The sequence below is a fragment of the Trichomycterus rosablanca genome, chromosome 23, assembly GCF_030014385.1.
Source record: "Trichomycterus rosablanca isolate fTriRos1 chromosome 23, fTriRos1.hap1, whole genome shotgun sequence".
Lineage (NCBI taxonomy): Eukaryota > Metazoa > Chordata > Actinopteri > Siluriformes > Trichomycteridae > Trichomycterus > Trichomycterus rosablanca.
Window position 1 is genome coordinate 19,550,157 of NC_086010.1, and position 24,224 is coordinate 19,574,380.

At 38.6% G+C, this 24,224-nt stretch overlaps 1 protein-coding gene across 8 annotated transcripts in view; it reads left to right on the forward strand.

Moving 5' to 3' along the window:
* The first annotated feature begins 821 nt into the window (after positions 1-821).
* eya1 (EYA transcriptional coactivator and phosphatase 1) overlaps positions 822-24,224 on the forward strand; it is a 54,566-nt gene continuing 31,163 nt past the window's right edge. The window contains exons 1-8 of one of the 8 annotated variants that reach the window (XM_062985274.1): positions 822-862; positions 2,655-2,759; positions 14,269-14,399; positions 16,083-16,148; positions 17,775-17,852; positions 19,074-19,140; positions 19,415-19,554; positions 19,903-20,016. In XM_062985274.1, coding sequence (XP_062841344.1) covers positions 14,276-14,399; positions 16,083-16,148; positions 17,775-17,852; positions 19,074-19,140; positions 19,415-19,554; positions 19,903-20,016 — 589 coding nt within the window. In that variant the 5' untranslated portion in view covers positions 822-862; positions 2,655-2,759; positions 14,269-14,275. Of the gene's footprint in view, positions 863-2,596; positions 2,760-14,268; positions 14,400-16,082; positions 16,149-17,774; positions 17,853-19,073; positions 19,141-19,414; positions 19,555-19,902; positions 20,017-24,224 lie in introns of those variants that run through there. The other 7 variants (XM_062985279.1, XM_062985277.1, XM_062985275.1 and 4 more) reach the window with 7 other exon arrangements.

Below are 24,224 nucleotides of genomic sequence, written 5' to 3' on the forward strand. Positions count from 1 at the left end.
CATATTTCACAACCTGTAGCAACCAAACTGGCTAGATAATTGCTACCTAAAGCTCAAAATACGATGAAAAATTGGGTATGAATGGAGGATCCACCAAAGCCTCAGTAATGATAATATGATTTAACAGTGAACTTCTTAGTGTGTTACAGGCATTAAATCTTAAATATTATTGGGAATGTTTTCGTCATACTTTTGTCAGTGAAGTTAAGGCTAAAAAGAAGAAACAAATCACAGATTATTGTTTTTATTGCATATTAGAAGCTGTCCCATGTTCCTGGCAATGGAGGTTGTGTATAGTCATCAAGTTGATAAAATGGTCTTCCACACCAAACTTGTCATGTTGAAAGAGGTACGGCCTTCCCCAAACTGTAATTTATTTAACATGTAAAAATATTACATGTGATAAATTACATGATAAATTGAATAACATAAATTACATTTTTGTGGGTAACACACACAGCTCAATAATTAGAAGGTGTCCACATACTTTTGCTATATATTGTATTAATCAAGGGTTGTAAAGATAATAAAATAAGGTTTAGGTCGATATCAGGGGAATAAAGTTGATTAAATGTTTTGAATTTACATGAATATAAAGATAATAATAATAGTTTTTAGTAGATTGATGTTTTATAGATAATTGTTAGTTTCACATTAGAGAATCTTCTAGCTATCTGCCTCACGTGCACCAAAAAGGCGGGAAAGTGTTCCAAATCCACCATAATACACTAAATAGTGTGTACTTAATAGTGTACTAGAAATTATGTTGTTATAATTCTGTAGTGTTGCAGGGCGCGGTTTGGGACGCTGCCTTAATTACCTCAGAGTGAAACACCGAGTGGATGAGCTGTAATGAATTGAGGTTTGAAAGTTGTTATATTGATTATTTTAAATATTTGGTCGATTTTCTCTAGAAAAACAGATTATATGCATTTATTTTTTTTACACAGAATACTTCAGTCGTGATATTGTAAATTTGCTGACAGTTTGATAGAGCTATTTTAGCATTAGCCTGTCATTTATTTAGCTGCTGAGGTAACTGTATGGTCACTGTATTGTGTACACAGCAGACAGATTTCTAATGGCATTAAAAACATAATAATGTACTAATTGCTTTTCAATGTGCTGTTTGTTCGAATTTGACTAGTTTAGTGAAAAATAAAAACAAATATTAAGCACAGGACTTGCTGTTTGAAATACTGTGTTAACAGTGATCTATACAACTCTAGTTAAAGCATCTTTATAATAAATATTATACATATATGTGAGTTTTTATCAGCTTCTCTGTTTTTTACTCACATTACACCAGGAAATCAGAGCAAATTCTTGTTTGAGTGCTACAGAAGTGATAAGAAATACAGTTTGCAGTGACATTTATTGGATAGTTACACTGTATGGAATTCTGTGACCTTACATTTGTGGTTTTTATTTGTATTTAATATAAAAAGATGATTGATTTTCTAAATTAATTTTAGTGTTTACATTGAAGTTAGTTGATAGTTGTATTAAAACACATCAGTACTGTGGTTTTGTGAAGCAGTTGCCGTGGTATTCCAGGTTTGCTATAGTTTCCCTGGTGGTTGTAAGGTTATTGCAGGCTAGTTCATATGTTATTACATGTAATTGTTAATATTGACTGTTACCGATCACTTGTTGCTGAGGGGTTTCTTAGATTTTTTTAGGTTTCTAGGGTGTTGCATTGTGGTTGCTATGTTGTTTTGAATTATTGCAAGGGTGTTACTTGTATCAGGATGACACAAGAAGGGTCTGCGTACCCATTCATTTAATTTTGGACACTTAAGAAAGCGTTATCTGAATTTTGTCCATACTGTCTTCTCACAAACTAAACCTGTGAGATCTACAGAGGGTCAGTTAGAGTTACTCTTTATGGCCAAAGTGTATGGATATCTGACTGTGAGCTTGTTAGACATTTCATTCAAAAAAACGTATACATTAATATTGAATTCCCATACTTTTATACAATTAATTTATCGTATCTGTTAGAAATAAGTGTGGCTAATTATGATGGGTGTCCACATACTTTTGGCTATTTAGTTAATCTCCCCAGTTGTAATCACAAACCATTAACTAAAGGATTTAGGAGAGAAGTGTGGTCCTTGTAAATGAGCAAACAAACAAAAAAGAAACACAAACAGAAGGGGAAGCGTTTGGGCCCGGGGCGAGTGAGGGATGAGGAACAGTTTTAGGAGGAGTGATAAAATCTGGAGGAGAGAAATTCGGCTTAGAGGAGCGAGTGAGTGACATATGGAGGACTGGTGTGAAGAAAAATCCCAAGTGCCTCCTCCTCCTCCATCCTAAAGCCTTCCTGTGTGTGTGTGTGTGTGTGTGTGTGTGTTTGAGGGCAACTTTGGGCTTTTTTAAAACCCTCCCTCTCTTCACCACTCCCTCTCTCTCTCTCTCTCTCGCCCGGCCTCTCTCACTCAGATTTGGATTGCAGTTGCCTCCAGCAGTACTCCGTCCACTCTCACACACTCGCACACACACACACACACACTCTCATACACACTGTTGGAGTGGCCTGGTCTCCTGAGATCCACGCCGGGACGTCATGGCTTTTTCAGGCTTAAAATGAAAAAGAAAAAAGTTTCAGTCTGAAACGTTTCAGAGCTTTTTGCTTTTTTTTATTCCTTCAGTTCGAGATTCTTCTTCCTCACTTGAGTCGATCGGGGACGAAAATCAGACAAGTGAAGGAAACGGGAAGAGGGATAAAAAAGTGCACGGATTCATCCAGAACTGTAGTGAGTACTTATTATATTTATTATTATTATTATTATTATTATTTACACACTGCCGGGGAAACTATATTAGAAATGATGTGTTTCTCTGAGCTCTGAGCAAACTGTCAGTTCTGAAACAAAAAAGTGACATTTACAAACACACGGCCGCCTGCCAGGTACAGAGATTACATTATTATTACATTATTACTTTATTACATTCTTATTATAATGAACCAAAAAATACATCATAATCTGCAACGTGTCTCTGATTATAAATAATACAGCTGCATCATTTCTCACATCTTTAATATATCATTTTTAATTTTATCACTTGTGTTTGTTTGGGGAGCAGAATTTATTTATTTAATACAGAACTGAATCATTTAGATATTTAACACAGTGTGGATTTAAAGTTTTCATTTTTAATTATTATCTGATGATTAATGTGTTTATAGAAAGAGTAAATAAAAACTTATTTATAAAACAGATTTATAGTAAAACCTCAATATAAATTAGTTATAAATATATTACAGTAGATTTATTTTAATTCATATATTAGGCAGCATAAACATAGTCATTTATTTTACTCATTTTAATCATTAAGAAATTTGTTGTAAACAAATATTTATACACAACATTAGTTTTTTAATTTCTCTTTGTTTTGGGCCCACTGTCAGTAATAAATTATAAAAAATAATAAAGAATCAGGAAAATGTGACATTTCCAAACTTATTTAACACTTTATTATACTGCTGGATATTAAAACTAATAAAATGTTAGAAGAAGAAAAAGCATCAGATTTATAGTAAAATAAATGTTAAAACACAAGAATTTCTAATCTTATGAAATACATTAAAATATGTAAAAGCAATATAAATGTATTTATAATAATATAAATAAATATAATGCTATTAAATCCCTAAACCTCAGTACATAAAAGAGTGAATCATTTTTTTAGTAAACTTACAATAAATTTGACTCCTTTTTAAATCTAAATACTAAAGGTTACCTGGAGAACACCTGAACCCTCACACACACCTCATCTCTATTACATTATTATAACTTTAATTCTTATAAAAGCAAAACATTATAAATTACAGCTTCATTATTCTTCATTAGTTTATTCCTAATACTTTAGTTTTGTCTGTAAGATTAAAGCAGATTAAACAAGATGTTTAGAACAATACAAACTGTACGAATCTATAAAAAAACTGTGTTTATTATTTTACTGTAATATTTGGACCTGCGTTAATGTTAATAATAAAAGTAAAACATGATCTGGTGTCAGATTCGCTCCGGTTCTGTCCGTTCTGTCGGTTACAGAAGCACAGCATCGAGCTCCACAGCAAAATGTAAAAAAATACAATCATACAAATATTTATGCTTTAAAATAAGTTATTCTAAGTGATTAATATAGTAATAAAAGTTTATTCTCATTTTTTATTATTCTTAATCTTACTGATGGCGTTTTTGTATGTCAGTAATTAAATCGGATTTAATTTAATTCAAATAAAACACTTCAGTTGAATGTGTTTCTTATATAAAGTTTATTTAATAACAAAGAAGTGTGTATTAACATGGAATTTTACATTATTCTAGATTTATTTTAAATGTCGAGCTGCAGTGTGACACGGTCACTTTGTCCAACATAAGTTTAGATTTTAGATCATCTCTACAGTTTTCATCTCCTGCTTTATAAATATTACCTTGTTAACTTCTAAATTGGTTTTACTGAAGCAAATTACACACATGCATGTCATTTTCACTCTTACATTAAAATAAGTAATAAATATAATCTGGTAAAAGTTATTTTAAACATAGAATAAGGATAAAGCTGGTAAAGGTTTGTGTTTCAGGACGTGTAGAGTCGTCACAACAATTGTTAGTAAAAACCTTTTAAACTTCTGATCACACACAGCTCACTCGTATATGATTTTAATTCTTCATGTCTATCAGCTCTCAATAATTAAAATAAAAATAAAACAGCTTTATTTTAGAAATGCAGAATTTGTGTGAAATAGAGACTCATCCATGATGTAATTAATCAGTTCCCCGTAACGAGTTGGGTGTAGCCCGTTGACTGGATGTGGTTTGTTTGTTTTTAATAACGCGTGACTCTTTTATAAGCAGCCATGCGTCGCGTCACATCCAGATCCGCAGCCTCTGTTTACACACCACAATGTGTGTGTGAGTGTGAGTGTGTGCTGACAGACGGTGTTAATTGATGCTGTTTATGACACACAGTGTGTTTGGTAAATACAGCCGTGTGTTATTTTGTTAGTGAACCACAGGAGGCCAATAATTATTCATGATTTATGCAAATGATTCGTGTATTCGTGTGTAATTGGGACGAGTGTTTGTATGTGCAGGGTAAACATTTGCGTAAACGTTGATTGTTCGTAACCCAGTGACTTGTCGTACGGATCTGAATGCAGTGAGGACGGTTTATTAAAGATAAAGTGTAAAAGTGCAGCGCTGTGTTTTTACTCTTTACATATTTAGGTTTTGGGTGGGAAGAGGAAATGACAGGCCGATCTCTGAGATCTTTGAGCCTTTAGCTTTGGGGTTTGTTTTGCTTTGGAGAGGTATTTTCGTGACGCTGCGGTAGGGAGCGAGGCCTGAAGTGTGCACTTTAGCCGAATGGCCCTTCTGGAAGTGATTTGGAGGCCCGAGGTGCGCGTTATTAGCAGATTTAACGTGAACTGCACGTCACATCGAACAAAAACCAGGGAGACAAATTGCACGTGCACCAAAATCTGACAGGAATTAACGTTTTAATCACCTGTTAGCACCAAACACACCTCACTCCTCCTGCACCGTCCCATAATGCACTGGGTTATATCTGTGGTCCTGTGCATCGCGTTTAGAGTCAATGAATGTAGGTAATGACAGAAGAGTCTAATTATCTAAATCTTATATTAACATCATCACTTTATGTGTAAAACATTGTCATAATTATAATTATTATTTACATTTAAAATAAAAATTAGTAAAGAATTTCAATAATATACATTCATTTTTAAAATAGAGGCAAAATAAGTTACTTAACGTTCATCATTAGTGCAGTTAAATAAATAAATCTTTTATTTGCAAATTACTAGTGCAAATAATTTAAAATATATTTCATTTTAATTATTAATATTATTATCCTGCTTTAAAACTGACTTTTTTATCATTACAATATATTTAACCGTATTTATATTTGATAAAACAATAAATGTCAGTGTTCAGTTATTAGTGTGATAAAAATACTTTCTTATTAAAATACATTTCAGTTTACATTAAATCCATTTTAAATAGAATTTAAAATATATGTATTTTATTTGAACATTATAAAGTCGTCAACAAAAAAATAAACTAAAAGTTCTTTGCAAATTTCAACCAATCTAAAAACCCTCATATTTAATATAAAATCTTTAAATAAAATACAGTTTAAATAAATATTTTTTATTAAAAGAAGCAGACTGCACACTCTCCTTATTACTGGTGTTAAAATACACGTTTAAAATGAACAACTACAACATTTAGTTCATATTAAAATTAACAATAAATAAGGAAAGAAATAAAATGTTTGCTTTAGATCTAGACCGGTTTATTTAATATTATTATTATTATTATTACTGTATAATTTAGAACGAGGTTAATTCTAACCCTGAATGTACTGGGTGTGTCTGAGGGAGAGTAGAAATCTGTACGGGAGCAGAAATGGTTTTGTTTGAGTTTTTATGCTCCACACTCCACAGTGTGTTTTAGATTCTTCCTTCTAATATGTGTTTCATTCTCTTTTAAATATAAATCTAATATAAAGTGTTCAGTTTTAGTTTATGATTTAATAGAATGTGTGAATTGTGAATGTAATTAGTTCAAAGATTATTTTTATATCAGAAACACTGAGAACGACATTAACAGCTGATTCCAGAACCTTGTAACCCTTTAATAGATTACATTATTTATATATTTGCTCATTTAAGAATGCAAATAAATCTCAACTATTTTTAACTATGTATCTTTAATACAACATTATTATTAATAGTATTATTTATGTTCATATAACCTGAAGTAAAGATGATTATGAATTAATATTACACTGAGTTCTGTACAGTGTGTGAAAGTGTGTGTGTGTGTGTGTGTGTGTGTGTGTGTGTGTGTGTGTGTGTGTGTGTGTGTGATTTTTTTACAATCTGTCACCATCATTTCTCTTTCTTTTGGTTAAATAACGAGATTTTATTCAGTGTTTGTCCACATTGACAGTCTTATGTGTGTGTGTGTGTGTGTGTATTTGTGGGTTCAGCTGAAAGTTGCTTTAATTAAATTGTTGTGTGTTTATTGAGCGTGTGGTTTAAATCTTCACATTTTAGAGGAAATATTATCTCTGTGATCTGCACAAAATGAATCAGGATTAATACAAATAAATACAATTAAAACTCATTTCTTTAAACCTTATTAAACACATTAAGCTGCATCTGTAAACAGTAAATAATGTAATAAAATAATATTCATTATGTGTTATTATTAAATAACTTTTCTAAAGTGCTAAATTTTCAAAATATAAAAAAAAGAATTGTCCTTAATAACAATATTGTGCAGCAGATAATTGCTCGTCTGATGCTCAGTTGTGTGTGTGTGTGTGTGTGTGTGTGTGTGTGTGTGTGTGTGTGTTTGCTCATTTCTTTTTGTTGTGCTTGACTGGTATCCATGAACAAACAGCAGTGAGTGACGCGCACTTGGTCTTTATTTATTTTTTTGACGAGGCTCTGCTTTGTTGCATCAAAGGAGGCGCTCCGTCCCGTCCCGTTCGGCCTGAACTGCAGCGTGCACATGAAAGAATGAAATCCTTTTCTTTTTTATTTATATAAAACCTATTTAGCTTCTTAGCTCCTCTGCACTTGTGTTTGCTTTATCAGCACAGACTCACCTGTCGCTGCTTTAAACGTGCATTTATTATTTTTTTAGGCAGAATAAAATTCAGCAGATCGGAGCATCATGCAGAATCTGTGTTAATCCCGCTTCTGAATTTAATTTTTAAATAAATTTGTGAATTAGACAAACCTGTAATATTATTGCTGCTGCTAGAGAGGCGCTCCTGATAATCGGCTCACAAGTGTGATTGATTTAAATAATATAACTAATAGTTCTAGACACTAAATACATTTATATTTCTTTTCATTCAGGCAGAGCAAAATTAATAAGGACACACATTTGACAAAACATCAAGTGTGACTTTTATTTTTATATTTTCTAAGCTTAAAACTGTTTTAGTTAATATAATATTCACATAAAATGTAATATTTTATAGACAAAGCACTAAATAAGAGAATTTAAAAGTGGAATCAGTTAGAGCAGCTCATTATTTAGAACTCTGTTTAAAAGTGTCCAGCCTTTAATATCAAGTCTTATAACGAGGAGCGTCCACGTAGAATTAAAACGTTTCACCGGCTCCACGTCTGTGCACCGTACCGGCTCTTTCACTCCCACCGCTCAGCTACGATCTGCTAGAACTCGGCTTCAGATTTCACTCTGTAATCGAATTATTTCTGTTGAAGCTAAAAGTTCCTTTTTCCTCGTCAATCCTCCATCGTTACCCTGACAACAAGCTCCTTATCACTTCATCACATTATTAGAACAGATAGTCCGGCTTCATCGTGCAGTACGAGTGCGACGAAACCTTCAGCTCATTCATTCATTCATTCATGATCAGAATTACACATGATCACAATCGTGTGCACTGTTTCACATTTATATGGACGCTGTGTTCCTCTGTGCTCTGTTAGCCCGACAGTCTGAGCTCACATGATTTTACCTGTACCTGTCTGATCCATCTTTAAGCCCCAGACCAGAGAAAGTGCATCATCTCTAAACTTATTTTATTAAAGACGTAAAGATTTCTGGTGTCCTGTTATAAGCTTAATTCGATTTTCTGTTAGCTGTGCTGCTTAGACACGGAGATCTTTTTGACCTTTTATTTTTTTTAAATATTATTCAGTGCTTTTGACCCTGTTTATAAGGCTTGGTTGTGCAGTATGAGTGTACTGTAGGTCTTCTGACACTAGGAGAACATTTCTAGAAACACATAATTCATGCTCAATATAAAAATAAGATGTTTTGTACAATTTTCAGAAGTTAAATTACAACTAAATAGTCAACCGTACTGCACTGACTGTATTAAAATTGTGAAAGCATACATTATATCTATGGACAGAGGCTTTACTGATGATTTTGAGGTTTGCTGTACAGGATAATCAATTAAAATGAGCGAGTTAACAAGTTTTTATAAAGTGTAATCACACACAAAATAGAGCGTCCGCATTAAAAATGAAGCTTGGACTAGATTCACTCATGTGTGTGTGATGTCGGCTCTTTCACTTCCACCCTGCATCTACGGTTTGGTCGAACCGGGCCTCAAATTTCACCCTGTAATCTTATTATTTCTACAGAAGATAAAGTTTCTCCTCCTGTACGTCACTTCTTGCTCCTCGTTCCAGGCAGAGAGCATTTCAATCAAGAGAAATACTCCAGCTTTACAACATCACAAAATCTACAGTGTTTAATTACCATCAGTCGAATTAATTCTTAGAATCTTAGGAACCTTCAGTTCTAAACATTTCTTTTATTTGTTTGCATCTCTAATAAACTAATGCGCTTTATAGCTTTAGTAAACCATCGTCATGGATTCGAACCTGCACCATGAACATTTCCTGTTCTTTATAAGCTTAAACAAACAGGACGGCACTCTGTGGTGTTTATAAATGGATTGTAGGATCATTTTATTATTATTATTTTAAGTGCATCTTTAATAGTTTAATAGTGTTTCTCATTAATGCAGCATTCTGCTAAAATTCATGTGAACTGCAGTTTATAATTATATCTATTTAAAATTATATTTTTTCCCCGTTTTCCCCCCGTCCCAATATATAACGCTCCCTTAGTCCGTATTTGTGTAGAACTGAAAAACGAAGCACTTATAAATAAATGTGCTGATATAATCAGGTGAACGGACACTTTTCTGAGGCGCAGTAGACGTGAGAGCTGGAGTCACAATTATATAAATCAAATCTATTCTTAAAAAAAAAAAGCTGAAATGAGATCTTTTACCAGATCTATAGTGAATTTACTGCACTTTTTTACCTACATTTTTATTTTCTGCTTTTTTGTCGCTCAGATAAATAATTATGCTTCTCAAACAATTCTGATTCTAGTTCAGGATCTAGAAACACCGATGCACACGATTTATACAATTACAAAAAAAATCTTTATTATTATACCTTTTTCTTTATTGCACTTTAATGTTTTAATTCTCATTAAAATGAGATGTATTTAATTAATGCCTAAACACAGAATTGTTAAAGATATAAAATGAATTAAAATAAATTCCAGGGTATTTTATAATCTTTATTTGTTTAATAAGCCTTTATTAGAATAAAATGTACGTTAAAATAAACAGTAAAAGATTTTACACTGGTGTATTACAGAAGCATAAATAATGATTTATAATGTCCTGTTTGACTGCAGACTATAGCTAATTAATATAAAGTCATTAATAATAATTAACCTGGCTGCAACATTCCTAGTTCATGCCTCAGATAGGAAAATAAACTTTTATACTTACACTTTTTATTGTTTTATATTTATATAGCAAACGAGAAAGAGTTCTTATAGTGCAGTTGCTTCTGTAAGGTTTTCAAAAATACAATTCACAAAAAGTAGATTTTGTTTAGTTTTTATTTAAGTGTAAAAAAAAGAAAATATATCTCTGTTTAACATGGTTTACATAAATGATGTATTTCAGTTCTTATTTACGAACTCTTCTGGATATTAAACAGCACATTTAACGTCTCTGTATTTAGCTTTAATTTAATTCTGATTCTGGAGGTGATGAAGTGCTTGTTGCTTCTCTGAGATGATCGGTGTGTTTTTTTGGGTAAGCTGAACTGGGTGAAAGTGGGTGACAGAATGTTCCTGCCAACTGCACAGGGGTAATGGGGGCATTTTTTAGTGTCATAAGAACCATATGTGGCTCCATATGTTCTCGTTTCCAATTTGTGTGAGATGGAGCGCTGGAGCGGAGGCTCTAAAGTGCTTTCTGTCTCTCTCTCTGTCTCTCTCTCTGTCTCTCTCTCTGTCTCTCTGCTGTTCCTTTTTTTTTTTTGGTGAGCCCCCCTCCTCCCCAGCACCATCATCACCACCCGTGCTGGAGTGGCCCGAGGCAGAGTCATTAGGAACTGTCATTGTGCCTAAAGATGAATTTCAGATAGCGTCAATTGCAGATGAAAGATACGGAGAAGATGCTCGGACTGTTTCGCTCCACTTGCTTCTGCTCAACAAGTTCCCATCCTTCCCTCTTTTTTAGGCGTCCCTTCACTCACCCCCGCCCTCCTTCCTCCCACCCCCCCCTTCCTGCTTACCTTGGCTAAGCGGCTTTTGCATGTTGATTGGGGGGAGGACTAATCCAGTTTGCAGCTGTCGTAGTCCAATGATGAATCACCTTTCCCTTCATTTGAAGAAGCTCTGTGGTTCTCAGGAGGGAGGACCTGCAGGAGGAAAAAAAAACCCTAGACAATGTGTCCCTCTGTTCCACCTCTCGCTCTCCGTTTCTCTCTCTCTCTTTCTCTCTCTGTCCGTCCGTCTGCCTGCCTGGGAATAACAATAATGTTTTCTCAGACGGCGTCTATTGTGTTACGCTCGAGGCCGGACGGTGACACCGAGCCACGCTAACAAAGAGCCGAGTTGTTTCAGCACAGGTGGGAAAAAGAGGGGAGAGAGAAAGAGGCTCTGTGATGAGCTGAGATCTGTCCGGGTTCAGGTAAGAGAGGAAAAACCACTCAGGATTCAGGTGTACAGGAAGTGGAGAGGGTGGAAAATGTCAAATTAATAAATAAATAAGGGAGAGAAAATGGCGTCCGTCGCCTTGTTCTGATGTAACGATTAATTATTTTTTTTAATACAAGGTGCAAAACTGTCTGTATGTGCTGCTGCTGTTTAATTAGAAAGAACTGAGTCCAATCATCCGGTTCTGTTATAACGAGTCCATTTAAATGAATTATACACAAATTCGCCTGAATGTGCACAGTTAATTCTAGCATAAATAAGAAAATAAGAATAGCTAAAAGTGTGACTGACGGCGCTCATTCTTTCTCTGTGAGTCTCTTGATGACTTGAAGTGTTTTGGTTTCGTTGTTCGTTGTTCATTCATTGCTGTTCTTTATTACTGTTTAATTATTCAGTCTGAAGGTGGAAATGTGAATATTTGAGACTCTTCTGCTCTTATTTTATTTGCTGTGGTTGTTCGTTGTTGTTTGATTATTTTTTCTGGACGTGAACAAGTTTTTAATAAAGGCAGAAAAACAGAAAGAGAAAGTTCATGTCTGATCTGCAGTATTTGAACGATATTCTTTAATCTGCTGTAGTGGTTTGATGAAATGTAAAAAGAATGAAGCTCGTTTTTGTCTGAACACAAAAGTGAAAAGATAAAAGAACGAATGAGAGGAGCGTTTATTGTTCGTGTAACAGCCGTATCATGAACCTGCTCTCGAGGATGATGGTTCCTGTGTGTAGTTGCGTTGTTACCATCTGAACGGGAAATAGAAAATAATTAGAAATAAAATAAGAACATAAACAAAATTGTGTTTTTTTATTTTCTGAACATGCCGTTATTGGTGTTTCTTGTTGGTAGAAATTAAGAGACACATTCACCACCCCTTCATTGTGACAGTTTATTTTTGTTATAATGATCAGTAATTGTTTAGATGCTGCAGCTCCTTTCGGTTGATCAGACACATAATAAAATATTGGCAGGATTGCAGCAGTTTGAATTCATGACAACTGATGTTCCACTTAAATCCAGGCTTCACTGAGCTGCCAGCATCGGGCCCCAGAGCACGGCTCTTATATGCATTACATTTGTATAGCAGGATGGCAGAATGAACGATGCCAGGTCTGGTGCTTTATATACGAGTCTATTATTCAAGTGCCTGAAGATTCAGGATTGATCAAAAATGTGATCAATATAAATGATGATGTGATTACTTACCACACTTAGAGTTTTTATGGCTTTGATGATTTGTATATTATGGGCGTGTCATTTTTTCTCATAAACCCTAAATGATTTTGAGTTAAATCGACTGCTCTGATTGGCCGCTCGCTTTTTATTCTTCATGTGCGTTTGGTTATAATAAAGGTTTTAGCGAAGGCAAACACAGACGAGCATGTTTGACTTTGTGGCTTTGCATTCTCGGCCTTTTCACACACACACACACACACACACACACAGAGCCACGTTTTTAAATGGACGTGCAGTTTCCTATGATGCTAATGCATTAGCTCGTAATTCACTCAGTTGTGACACCAGTCAGGATGATTATTTACCCACTGTGGATGGAAACGCACGGTGAAGAGTGTGCCGTGTAAATATTAATGTACAAACATATAAAAACAATGCTAAGACTGTAATGGCAGGTCATGGCTCGGACGCCTGTGCTTACCCAGCATTTCACTTCCTGATGATTTATGTTTCCTAATAAATGAGAAACGTGTTATTTTAAAAGCAGTCCTGACTGTGAATTTAGTGTCACAATACTGTATGTGCAAAAGCCCAAACCCCTAAATTCAATTAACCCCCTTTTATTTGTCCATTTTTGGACCCAAGTAGTGACCAAGTTCATTCTGGGAATCAAACAAACCTAAATAAGCGCTGCAGCACCTCATCAGGACGGACGCTGAGAAACACACGGAGTGTATGAGAATGCAGCCAGTTTATGAATTATTAAGGATTAAAATGAGTCAGTCAGTCGTTATCGGGCGTCTCATTAATTGTTAAATGTGTGTCGAATGTCTCGGTGCCTGCAGGGACAGAGATAAGTGTTTTCATCTCAGGAGACTCGCTGGTGTGAGAATAAAAAGCTCGTGATTGATTAAACAAACTGCCGTGTGATGAACCTGTCATGTTCCAGCAGCAGCAGCAGCAGCAGGAGAGAAAATGTCAGAAATAAATATTATAGTCAGAGACACTAAACCTGCTGGTCACTTTATTAGGAACACCACACTAATACTGCTTAGAACTGCTGTGTTGTTAGAACAGACACAATTCAGTATGGCATTTTGCTTCATGTTTGTGTGGTGCATGACGTTCTCCTGGTCTAACGCATTTCAGGTACTCGGTTAAATTCAGATCGGTTGACCGGTAACAGGACGTTAAGGTGGACTGAACTCATCGTCACGTTTAGGAACGCAGTTTGAAGAGACTTGTGCTTTGTGACTGTGGCACTGGAACCATGCTTAACTGGAATTATGGGGTAGGTTGGGTCCATGGATGTCATGTTCATTCTGATCCAACCCTCTGATTTCCAATCATCAGTTCATTTTCTGTGAGCATGTGCCCACTGTAGCCTCATGAATCACCAGCCAACGTTCCTGGTTAAACGTCACTATAGATTTTTGCTTATTATATAAAAACATGTTAATAAACACTTCTAGGTAAATGAAATATTCAGCTGCATTCATGTGTGTGTGTGTGTGTGTGTGTGTGTGTGTTTAGCAGGTCTATGGAAATGCAGGATCTAGCCAGTCCGCACAGTCGAGTCAGTGGTAGCAGCGAATCCCCAAACGGCAACAACCTCGACAACTCGCACATTAACAACAATTCCATGACCCCAAATGGCACTGAAGGTACGATTCACTCATTCACCTGCATTCATCACATCATATTCAGCCTGATGATGCTCATAATCAATATTTATCATCAATTAAATTATACACAGTTATTATTATCATATTAAATTATCCTAAAATATAAATGTCACATTTTAATCACCTCAGAATGTTAGAAACGATTCATATACACTGATAAACCAACATGTTAGAACCACCGGCCACGCGCGTTTCCCGTGATACATCATGTGAGGAGTCGTGAGCGGATCGATACTCTATATGTTCTGTACATATTCAGGAACTGAATGGTTTTCTGTTTGAACATCAGGATTGATTAATAAAATAGATTAGATCTGAAGTTAAATAAAAATCAATGTATAAGTTAAGAGTACAGGTAGTGACGATGGATGGCTGCATGTTAGCAAGAAAATCAATGTGTTAAGTGATGCACGCTACATCTATACATCTATACATTATTCTGTACTCAGAGACAGAGTGAGGGCTGACAGGGTACAGGTGGTATGTATATACACTAAAGCTCTTTATACTGGCTCAATATGCTTGATCTATACTTATTCAGCCAGTACGACATAGATTATAAATACTTCATCAAGTGTAAATGATAATTTAGTGATATAATTTGGTGTAGAAGCAGAGTTCTGTAGAGTTTATTTATTCTTTATTGATAAATTAGGGGTGCGTGATCAGAATCAGCACATTTCTGCTCCAGTTACTGAATGTTACCATCAGATTGATGTTTTTTTGGTTTTTGGCTGCTGCTACATGCAACCCAAATATCATCTGCAGCTAATAAAGTGCTGGAAATGTGCTGATGTGATTCACGTGTTCATTTAGATCACAGAAAAACCCCAAAAACATAATAAATACAGTTCAGAACTGGCGTTAAGAAACGTGTGATTAGTGCAGCTGTAGTTATAGAGGATTTATGAAGTCACAGTGCTGATGGTACATGGAGTAAATGTAATTATGTTTAGCATGATAAAGTTCATGTAGTGGTGTATTGTATTAAAATAATGAATAAAACACATTCTAAAAAATCTGCTGGCTCAGAATCATCCCCGCTGCAGCTTAGACAATTCATGTGGAACAGTAGTCTCTTTGCCAAGGTTCCCCCCGCCCCACTAATACTGGAGGGAATTTGTCTGGATATTCTGACCTGATCCAAGAAGCACCAGAAAATACATCCACCACACAAGTTACATACAACACAGCACAGCTGGGACATGGACTGCTCTGTACACTGTCGAGCAGGCTTTATAATGCCAGATTCTGTCTGCCAGGAATAAAGCTCTGCTCCTGCATCTTTGTCCATGTGACTGGTGCAGCAGCGTGTAAAACCGTACTGAATTCATCCTGTCGGTTGGTGTCTGTATATTTTTGACCCAGCAGATTTTCATAAACCCACGTGAACGTGAGATTGTAGATCTGATTCAGTCGTTCACTCAGGCCATGAAAGTGTGGCGTACACAGGCGTATGTGAACTTTTGATGTTACAGTGTATGATTTAGTGATATAGAATGAGGTATAGATCAGAATGTTCTGACTTTAGACCGAGTATGAGGGAAGGTACAGTGTGACCTGTGATGTGATGTTTTTATTTTCGTGTGGTGTGTGCCGCTGGTGCCCGTGTTTGGTCACATTTTGCCCCCCCCCTGTGTGTGCCACTCTCTCTCCCTGCAGGTGATAACATCACCATGCTCACCACAGCCGACTGGTTATTAGGTTCTAGCTCACAGTCCACTGCAGGTTTGTGCAGAAAGGGATCAAAGCTAAGCAATGAAAGGACAATACTTGGTGTTTAAACTCATGCGATGTATGTGGGATCTGATCAGGATCCCAGTGCAACTATTGTTCCTTTCATTAGGACGTGCTGTGCTGTGCTGTGCTGTGCTGTGCTGTGCTGTGCTGTGCTGTGTGTGACTGAAGCATGGGTCGACCTCTGAGCCACTCATGGTATGCACTGAGATGTTAGCGTGCTGGTTTGTGCATGCTGGTTTTCCCTGGTTTTGTAAACAAAATGAGGGAAAATGCTGGTCTGTTCTGAGAGGAATCATGTTCAGCGTGTCGGGCATGAGGGATTTTACCAGGCATGAACTCTGTACCCACACTCCACACCACATTATTTAGCTTCTCCACATGATGAAAGAAAGAAAGAAAGAAAAAGCGCTACGCTATTTCATCTCCTTTTCTTTGCGTCCGCTCTCGTCTAAGCTGAGGTAAAATTACAGAAGGAAAAGTTGCTCATGTAAATAAAATAGAATCTCTTCTGCCTTTCTCCTTTATTTCTTTCCTTTCTTTCTGTCTTGTCTCTCACGAGCGTCTCTCTCTGAGCAGTACAGATGGAAGCGTTTCAGAAACACAGTTGTGTGAAGCCCCGGTGTGAAATGATGTCTCGGTGGCCGGGTCGAGCTCGTAACACTTTTATTTCCAGCCTGACGTCTCTATCGGTTCTGCTGCCGCACGTTCATGCATTCCACACCGCAACACACCGATTTTCAGCTTCCATTCACACTCTTCATGCCTGTTCTCGCTTTCTGTGCCACATAAAAGCCCGCAGTAAGAAACATGGACAGCTGATAAATCTGATAAAGGCGCTGATGATGGATGGATTGAGGTGTCTGATAGTCCAGTGTCATGTAAATCATTACCGTCAGGCTTTGTACCACAGTGTGTGATCCTGGAACAGCAACAGAAAACGGGAAAATAAAACAAGCGTATTAGCTGTTGGATCAAACAAGTTCAGCTCACGTCAGTCCATTAAAAGAGAGATTAGAGCGTCACAGCTATCAGAAGTTTGTAGCTTGCTGAGTGTTTATGGGAGACTTAACTCTGGGGAATTAGTGACCTCTGTGGTAGAACTGGGTTACTGCACACAGCGGTTAGTTTTCCTCTGAATGGTGTGTATATTAAAATTAAACATTTGGCCTTTCTAGGGTGAAAAAACTACACCTTACAAAAGCCTGGCTCACAGTTAAATTCCAATTCATCCCGATGATGTTTAATGGGGATGAGTTTAGGGCTTTGTGCTGACTTTGGGCACATGGTCACAGACATGCGCAAACAGAAAAGGGACCTGGACTTAATAGTTAGGAGGGGTGTCCACATACTTTAGTGTATACAGTGTCAACCAACGCAAAGGCTTCAATTTTGTTTACATTATACACTGATGAACCAAAACATTAGGACCACTCCTAAACATGTGTGTTCCTAATATTTTGGCACACGTGTGTGTGTGTGTGTGTGTGTGTGTGTGCATTAAGTGTGTTTGTGTCAGTGCTGCTGCCTGGTCTGTAATAGAGCAGAATAGAAATGTGATTTCAGTCTCTTCTATTTCTACACATGTTTATGTGTGTTATTGTGTCTGTGTTGCAGTTAAAACAGAGCCAATGAGCAGCAGTGACATCACCACGTCTGTAGCAGAAGCATCACTGGATAGCTTCTCAGGATCAGGTAACACACACACACACACACACACACACCAGTGTTACTGAATTCTACTTCTTCATTGTACAGCATTGGAACCACAACAGTGTGGTGACAGATCAGTGCCATGGTCAGATCTAACAAATGCTGTTGTGACTGAATTGTAGTGAATCCCTGCAGTCACATTACACTGGACAGTTGGAGCTGCTACAGTGTTAAGTGTTAAACCCTGGTGAAAGTACTGAACCAGGAATGGAAGGTCTGCTAGTTCAAGCCCCACCACTGCCAGGCTGAGCACGTCCCCCCGTAACTTTTCATTGCTCAGATTGTGTTTAGATTCTCGGTTGACCTGTTTTGACGGCACAGGCGGAATCTCCAGCCCAGATCAGATCTCTTACACCATCTCCGTATGGATTCTTCTCAAACTAAAGCAAACGTTTAGATAAAGCGGCGCTGATCTCACACCGTGCCGTAACGCCGCCGCTAATTCTGCTGATCTTCATCTCTGTACTAACAGCGGATACTCTAAACGTTAGCCCAGCGTAAATCACCACCGCTTCCCTTCTCTCACTCATATTAATCAGGTTTAATTATTTTAGAAACGGGGGCGCCTGGGGGGGGACGTGTCTGATGTTTAGGACTCGCATTCGATCACAGAGTCTCGTTTCTTTATGTGTCACAAGCAATTACTCTCACACACACACACACACACACACACACACACACACACACATACACACACACACACATACACACACTACTGCTGAAAATAATGCTCAAAGCATCCAACAAAACTAAACAGCACGTTCACATGAATATTGTTACAGTATTTTGCTGCTAATACGTGTAACTTAACATATCAAGATAAAGTCAATGCATATAAAATATAAAATAGTGAATATACTGTAACTGGGGGGCACAAGACAAGTTCTAAATGCTAAGGTTCTGTGGTATGGATTTGGGACTGGAATGCACACCAGTACATCACAGAGCAGCTCCCACTTAACCACTCACACAGGCACTAAACACCAGGTTAAAAGCAGCCAATCCACCTCCAGTCATGTTCAGGGTGGTAAACGTGTGTGTGTGTGTGTGTTTGCACTGTGCTACACTCAGCAGTTCTTTTCCCTCCTGGTTTCTCCTCATTATTAAAAGAGAACGAAATGCAGCGTAATGATTTTTCACTCTGGCTGTGATATTCATGTTTTATAGATAATATTTTTCTGATGTGCTTGTGTGTTTCTGCAGCTGTTGGAAACAGTGGCTTCAGTCCAAGACAAACTCACCAGTTCTCTCCGCAGATTTACCCCTCCAAGTAAGTGCAGGTTTATTTCTGCTCTAGAAAATAAGCAGCTTGGTTCCGTGACTCAGGAGCTGAAAATCTTCATCAGCAGAACAGAGACGCTCCATGTTTAGAAACGTTGTTCTACACCAGGCGTCTCATAAATAACATAAAACACCTCCGTCACCGAGAACAGAACCAGTCTGAAATATTCCTACGTTTTTATTATGTAATAAATGATATATAATAGAGCTGTGTAACCGTGACGACGTGATGATGTGAACTTTCTGTCTTTTCTCTCTAACAGCAGACCGTACCCACACATCCTCCCGACCCCCTCGTCCCAGAACATGGCCGCGTACGGACAGACGCAGTACAGCACCGGCATGCAGCAGGCCTACGCCACCTACCCTCAGCCGGGCCAGCCGTACGGTATACCCGCCTACGGTGAGAAACCCAAACCCTCCTCACTCTCATTATTATTAGGTGTTTATTTTATTTTCTGACCTGTAGACCCAGTCCTTCCTGCCCCGGGCTCACAGTCCATCTTCCATTTCAACTCAAATTCATATCTACAGCCTGGTGCGCTGATTTGTAGCCACTTTTCTGATTCACAGAATATAAAAACACTGAACGACCTGAGCTGACAGGCCTCCACACACACACACACACACACACACACACACGTCTTCTCTCTGCTCTCCTTTGTTTGTCCTGCATCATGAGACATTAAGTTCTGCATCATGTGCGTCACTGTTCTGGTGTCACTAACTGATTTAGGTCCATTGTGGGCAGGAATCAAGACAGAAAGTCAGGCTCAGTCTCCAGGACAGAGCAGCTTTCTCAGCTACAGCTCCAGTTTCAGCACGCCGCAGACCGGACAGGCGCCCTACAGCTACCAGATGCAAGGTTAGTCTTCATCATCATCAGCAGCATTATAAATTCAGTACAATTTTATTACAGTCGTGGATTCAGTGTCGTTATTGACTAATAGGCTTTTTCTCAGCATTCCTCCCAATGTATTCACTTTCCACTTCCCTCTGGTTGTAATACCTCTGCTGCCCTGGTCATGGACAGTCGTGGCTAGTTCCTCTGCATTAGACGCTGTGCCATCGGAGTGCCCATTAGTAATAAACGTAATGGTGCATACCTATAATAATAATGATAATAATAATTACAGGCAGAGTTGGGGTGACCGGGTGGCTCCTGGCCGTGAGGCTGCATGTGGTCGAATTCCTCCTACCGAGGAATTTTGGGATGGGGGGTAGCATGGTCCTCTGTGTGTGCTGAGGCTCTCTGTAAGACGTGGATCGTGTGTGCTAGCCTGCAGCTCTCCTCGGCCAGGTTGGTGGTCGTGTAGCCAACACAGGCTGCCAGAATGCACAGGGGGAGTTAAATATATCCAAACGAGCACAATTTATTCTGTTTATAAGGTAAAAACTAGTATAAACGTCTTACAGAGGTTTTTCACTGGAGCTGAATCTTTTTTTTAACACCAAATGACCTTTTTGAAATTTCCCAGACAACCCCGTTTCCATTTAGTAATTTTCATGTGAATATAAAATCAGGGCTGAGTTTATTTATCCCCGTGATGTACTTCCCGTGAGCAGTAGGAAGAAGTAGGTCTTATTTCAGTGATTTTCACTCGTCCGGATGATAATTATTACCGTAATCGTCTTTTTTTCTCCTCCGCAAACAAAGTGGAGTTAATTCGGTTGAAAATAAAGTGCATCTGGATTCGATCAGTCCGGAGTTAAACCGAATCTCAGACCGGCGGTGATTGGATGAAAGTCGCTCTCTCGCCTCGACTGAAATAATAAGCCGAGCACGACAAATAAGCGCGGGAGTGCGGAGAGTTTGGGGAGTGCATGAGGGGGTTTGGGGGGTTTTGTTTTTTGCCCCGGGGAGGTTGGTGGTGTTGGGTGACCAGGCTTTTTCCCTCAGCATGAGGCAATTCTTCACGGACAGGAGGGGGGTTTACGCGGCCTTTCATGTGGCTCCACGCTCCGTCCAGAGTCCACGTCTGTCCCTTTTATGACTCTCTGGACTGTAGGTTTGGTTAATTCGGTGTGTGATGAGTGTCTGAAGTCTGAGGAGAAAGTTCATGGCTGTACCCTGAACATACCCCCCCCCCCCACACACACACTAATAGAGCTATAAGAGAGAAGTCAGAGCGCTTTAGCATGTTCGTCCAGTCACCAGAATGGACCTGGTGCAGACCGGTGTGATGTACAGTTACAGCTTCGTCTCACCTCCTGATTTCGGGACTTTTTGAGCTGTAAGTTGAGCTGATCTGCTGTGCCGTGGAGTCGGACACGCTTCACAAAAGAAAAGAAGAAATAAATTGTAATTGGTCACAGTTTTATTGAGACGCCTGCTCAGAGATCTCAATCAAACTGTCCTTCACTGACACAATCATCAAACTTTTTTTTCGACTTTTTCTGTTAAACCACGAGCTAAAGGTTAAGCATTTATTCTGATCAGGGGAGAGGTGGATCCAGAGCTTATCCAGTCCATCAAACACTCACACATTCACTCGGCTCTTCACACTCGTTCATCTACTTGCATATTTTTGGGAGGTGAAAGGAAACTATAGTGCATTAAAAGTCAAAATAAAAACTCCACATGGACTGAAGCTTTAGTTTAGGAATGAACCAGTAACCTGCCAATCTTAGCAAGCACCACAACTGTGGCTGATTTACACCTTTAGGGAGATCAGGTACAAAACCCAAAATTTAAACTGAACAGAATATAAAATGAACCTCATTGTCCTTTGCTCCGGCTCAACACTTGTGTGAGAGAAGATGAGCAGTATCCGTCTCAGCTTCTAGCTCATACCACCACTTTCTATACTAAACACACGTTTTGTTTTTGTTTTTTATTGTCGTTTTACCCAGAACGTGACCCATTTCAAGTATAGAGAGTAAAAAAAACCACAATCTGGTTACTCTCCGTTTGAAAGGGTGGTCGTCTTCCTGATTGTGACATGTCACGGCATCACGGTGGCTCTGCTGAACTCGTTTTGTCCGGAGTAAGAAAGAAAAGGAAAATCTGCTCTACGTTTGTTATGGTTTGAAATACGGGGGGTTTTCCTGATCAGCACCGGGTAAAAAAAACACGCTTCCCTTAACAAAGAGGGAATTACTCTGTCCACACAGAGGGACCAGAGCAGCTGTTCATTCAAACCTCGTCATATCTGCTCGTCTACACCAGGAACAGCATTCCTGAGAAAGATTTTGTTCATGTTTCATCACTAAAGTTCAATTACTGTGGAAATAAATACAAAACATTATTATTATTATTATGTTTGGCACACTAGAATGGTTTCTTATGGAGTTGGCGGTGCTGCTTTCTGTGGATTCGTCTGATTAGGGGGGTTAAGTGGTGATTGAGCAGATCTGTGTGGTGTTATGTGGTAAATATTTTACAGGTGTTTTAAAATGTTGAGTTTGAGGTGCATGTGTGTATCGTGTGTAAAGATCAGAATATCAGTGCTTAGATCGGATGATAGACTGGAGGAGGTCAGATCGGATAGACTGGAGGAGCTCAGATCGGATGGTAGTTAGACTGTGAGGAGATCAGATCGGATGGTAGTTAGACTGTGAGGAGGTCAGATCGGATAGACTGGAGGAGCTCAGATCGGATGGTAGTTAGACTGTGAGGAGATCAGATCGGATGGTAGTTAGACTGGAGGAGATCAGATCGGATGGTAGTTAGACTGGAGGAGATCAGATCGGATGGTAGTTAGACTGTGAGGAGATCAGATCGGATGGTAGTTAGACTGTGAGGAGATCAGATCGGATGGTAGTTAGACTGGAGGAGATCAGATCGGATGGTAGTTAGACTGGAGGAGATCAGATCGGATGGTAGTTAGACTGTGGGGAGATGAGATCGGATGGTAGTTAGACTGTGAGGAGATGAGATCGGATGGTAGTTAGACTGTGAGGAGATGAGATCGGATGGTAGTTAGACTGGAGGAGATGAGATCGGATGGTAGTTAGACTGTGAGGAGATGAGATCGGATGGTAGTTAGACTGGAGGAGATCAGATCGGATGGTAGTTAGACTGTGAGGAGATGAGATCGGATGGTAGTTAGACTGTGAGGAGATGAGATCGGATGGTAGTTAGACTGGAGGAGATCAGATCGGATGGTAGTTAGACTGGAGGAGATGAGATCGGATGGTAGTTAGACTGGAGGAGATCAGATCGGATGGTAGTTAGACTGGAGGAGATGAGATCGGATGGTAGTTAGACTGGAGGAGATGAGATCGGATGGTAGTTAGACTGTGAGGAGATGAGATCGGATGGTAGTTAGACTGGAGGAGATCAGATCGGATGGTAGTTAGACTGTGAGGAGATCAGATCGGATGGTAGTTAGACTGAAGGAGATGAGATCGGATGGTAGTTAGACTGTGAGGAGATGAGATCGGATGGTAGTTAGACTGTGAGGAGATGAGATCGGATGGTAGTTAGACTGTGAGGAGATGAGATCGGATGGTAGTTAGACTGGAGGAGATCAGATCGGATGGTAGTTAGACTGGAGGAGATGAGATCGGATGGTAGTTAGACTGTGAGGAGATGAGATCGGATAATAGTTAGACTGGAGGAGATGAGATCGGATGGTAGTTAGACTGGAGGAGATCAGATCGGATGGTAGTTAGACTGGAGGAGATGAGATCGGATGGTAGTTAGACTGTGAGGAGATGAGATCGGATGGTAGTTAGACTGTGAGGAGATCAGATCGGATGGTAGTTAGACTGTGAGGAGATGAGATCGGATGGTAGTTAGACTGTGAGGAGATGAGATCGGATGGTAGTTAGACTGGAGGAGATGAGATCGGATGGTAGTTAGACTGGAGGAGATGAGATCGGATGGTAGTTAGACTGTGAGGAGATGAGATCGGATGGTAGTTAGACTGGAGGAGATCAGATCGGATGGTAGTTAGACTGTGAGGAGATGAGATCGGATGGTAGTTAGACTGTGAGGAGATGAGATCGGATGGTAGTTAGACTGGAGGAGATCAGATCGGATGGTAGTTAGACTGTGAGGAGATCAGATCGGATGGTAGTTAGATTGGAGGAGATGAGATCGGATGGTAGTTAGACTGTGAGGAGATC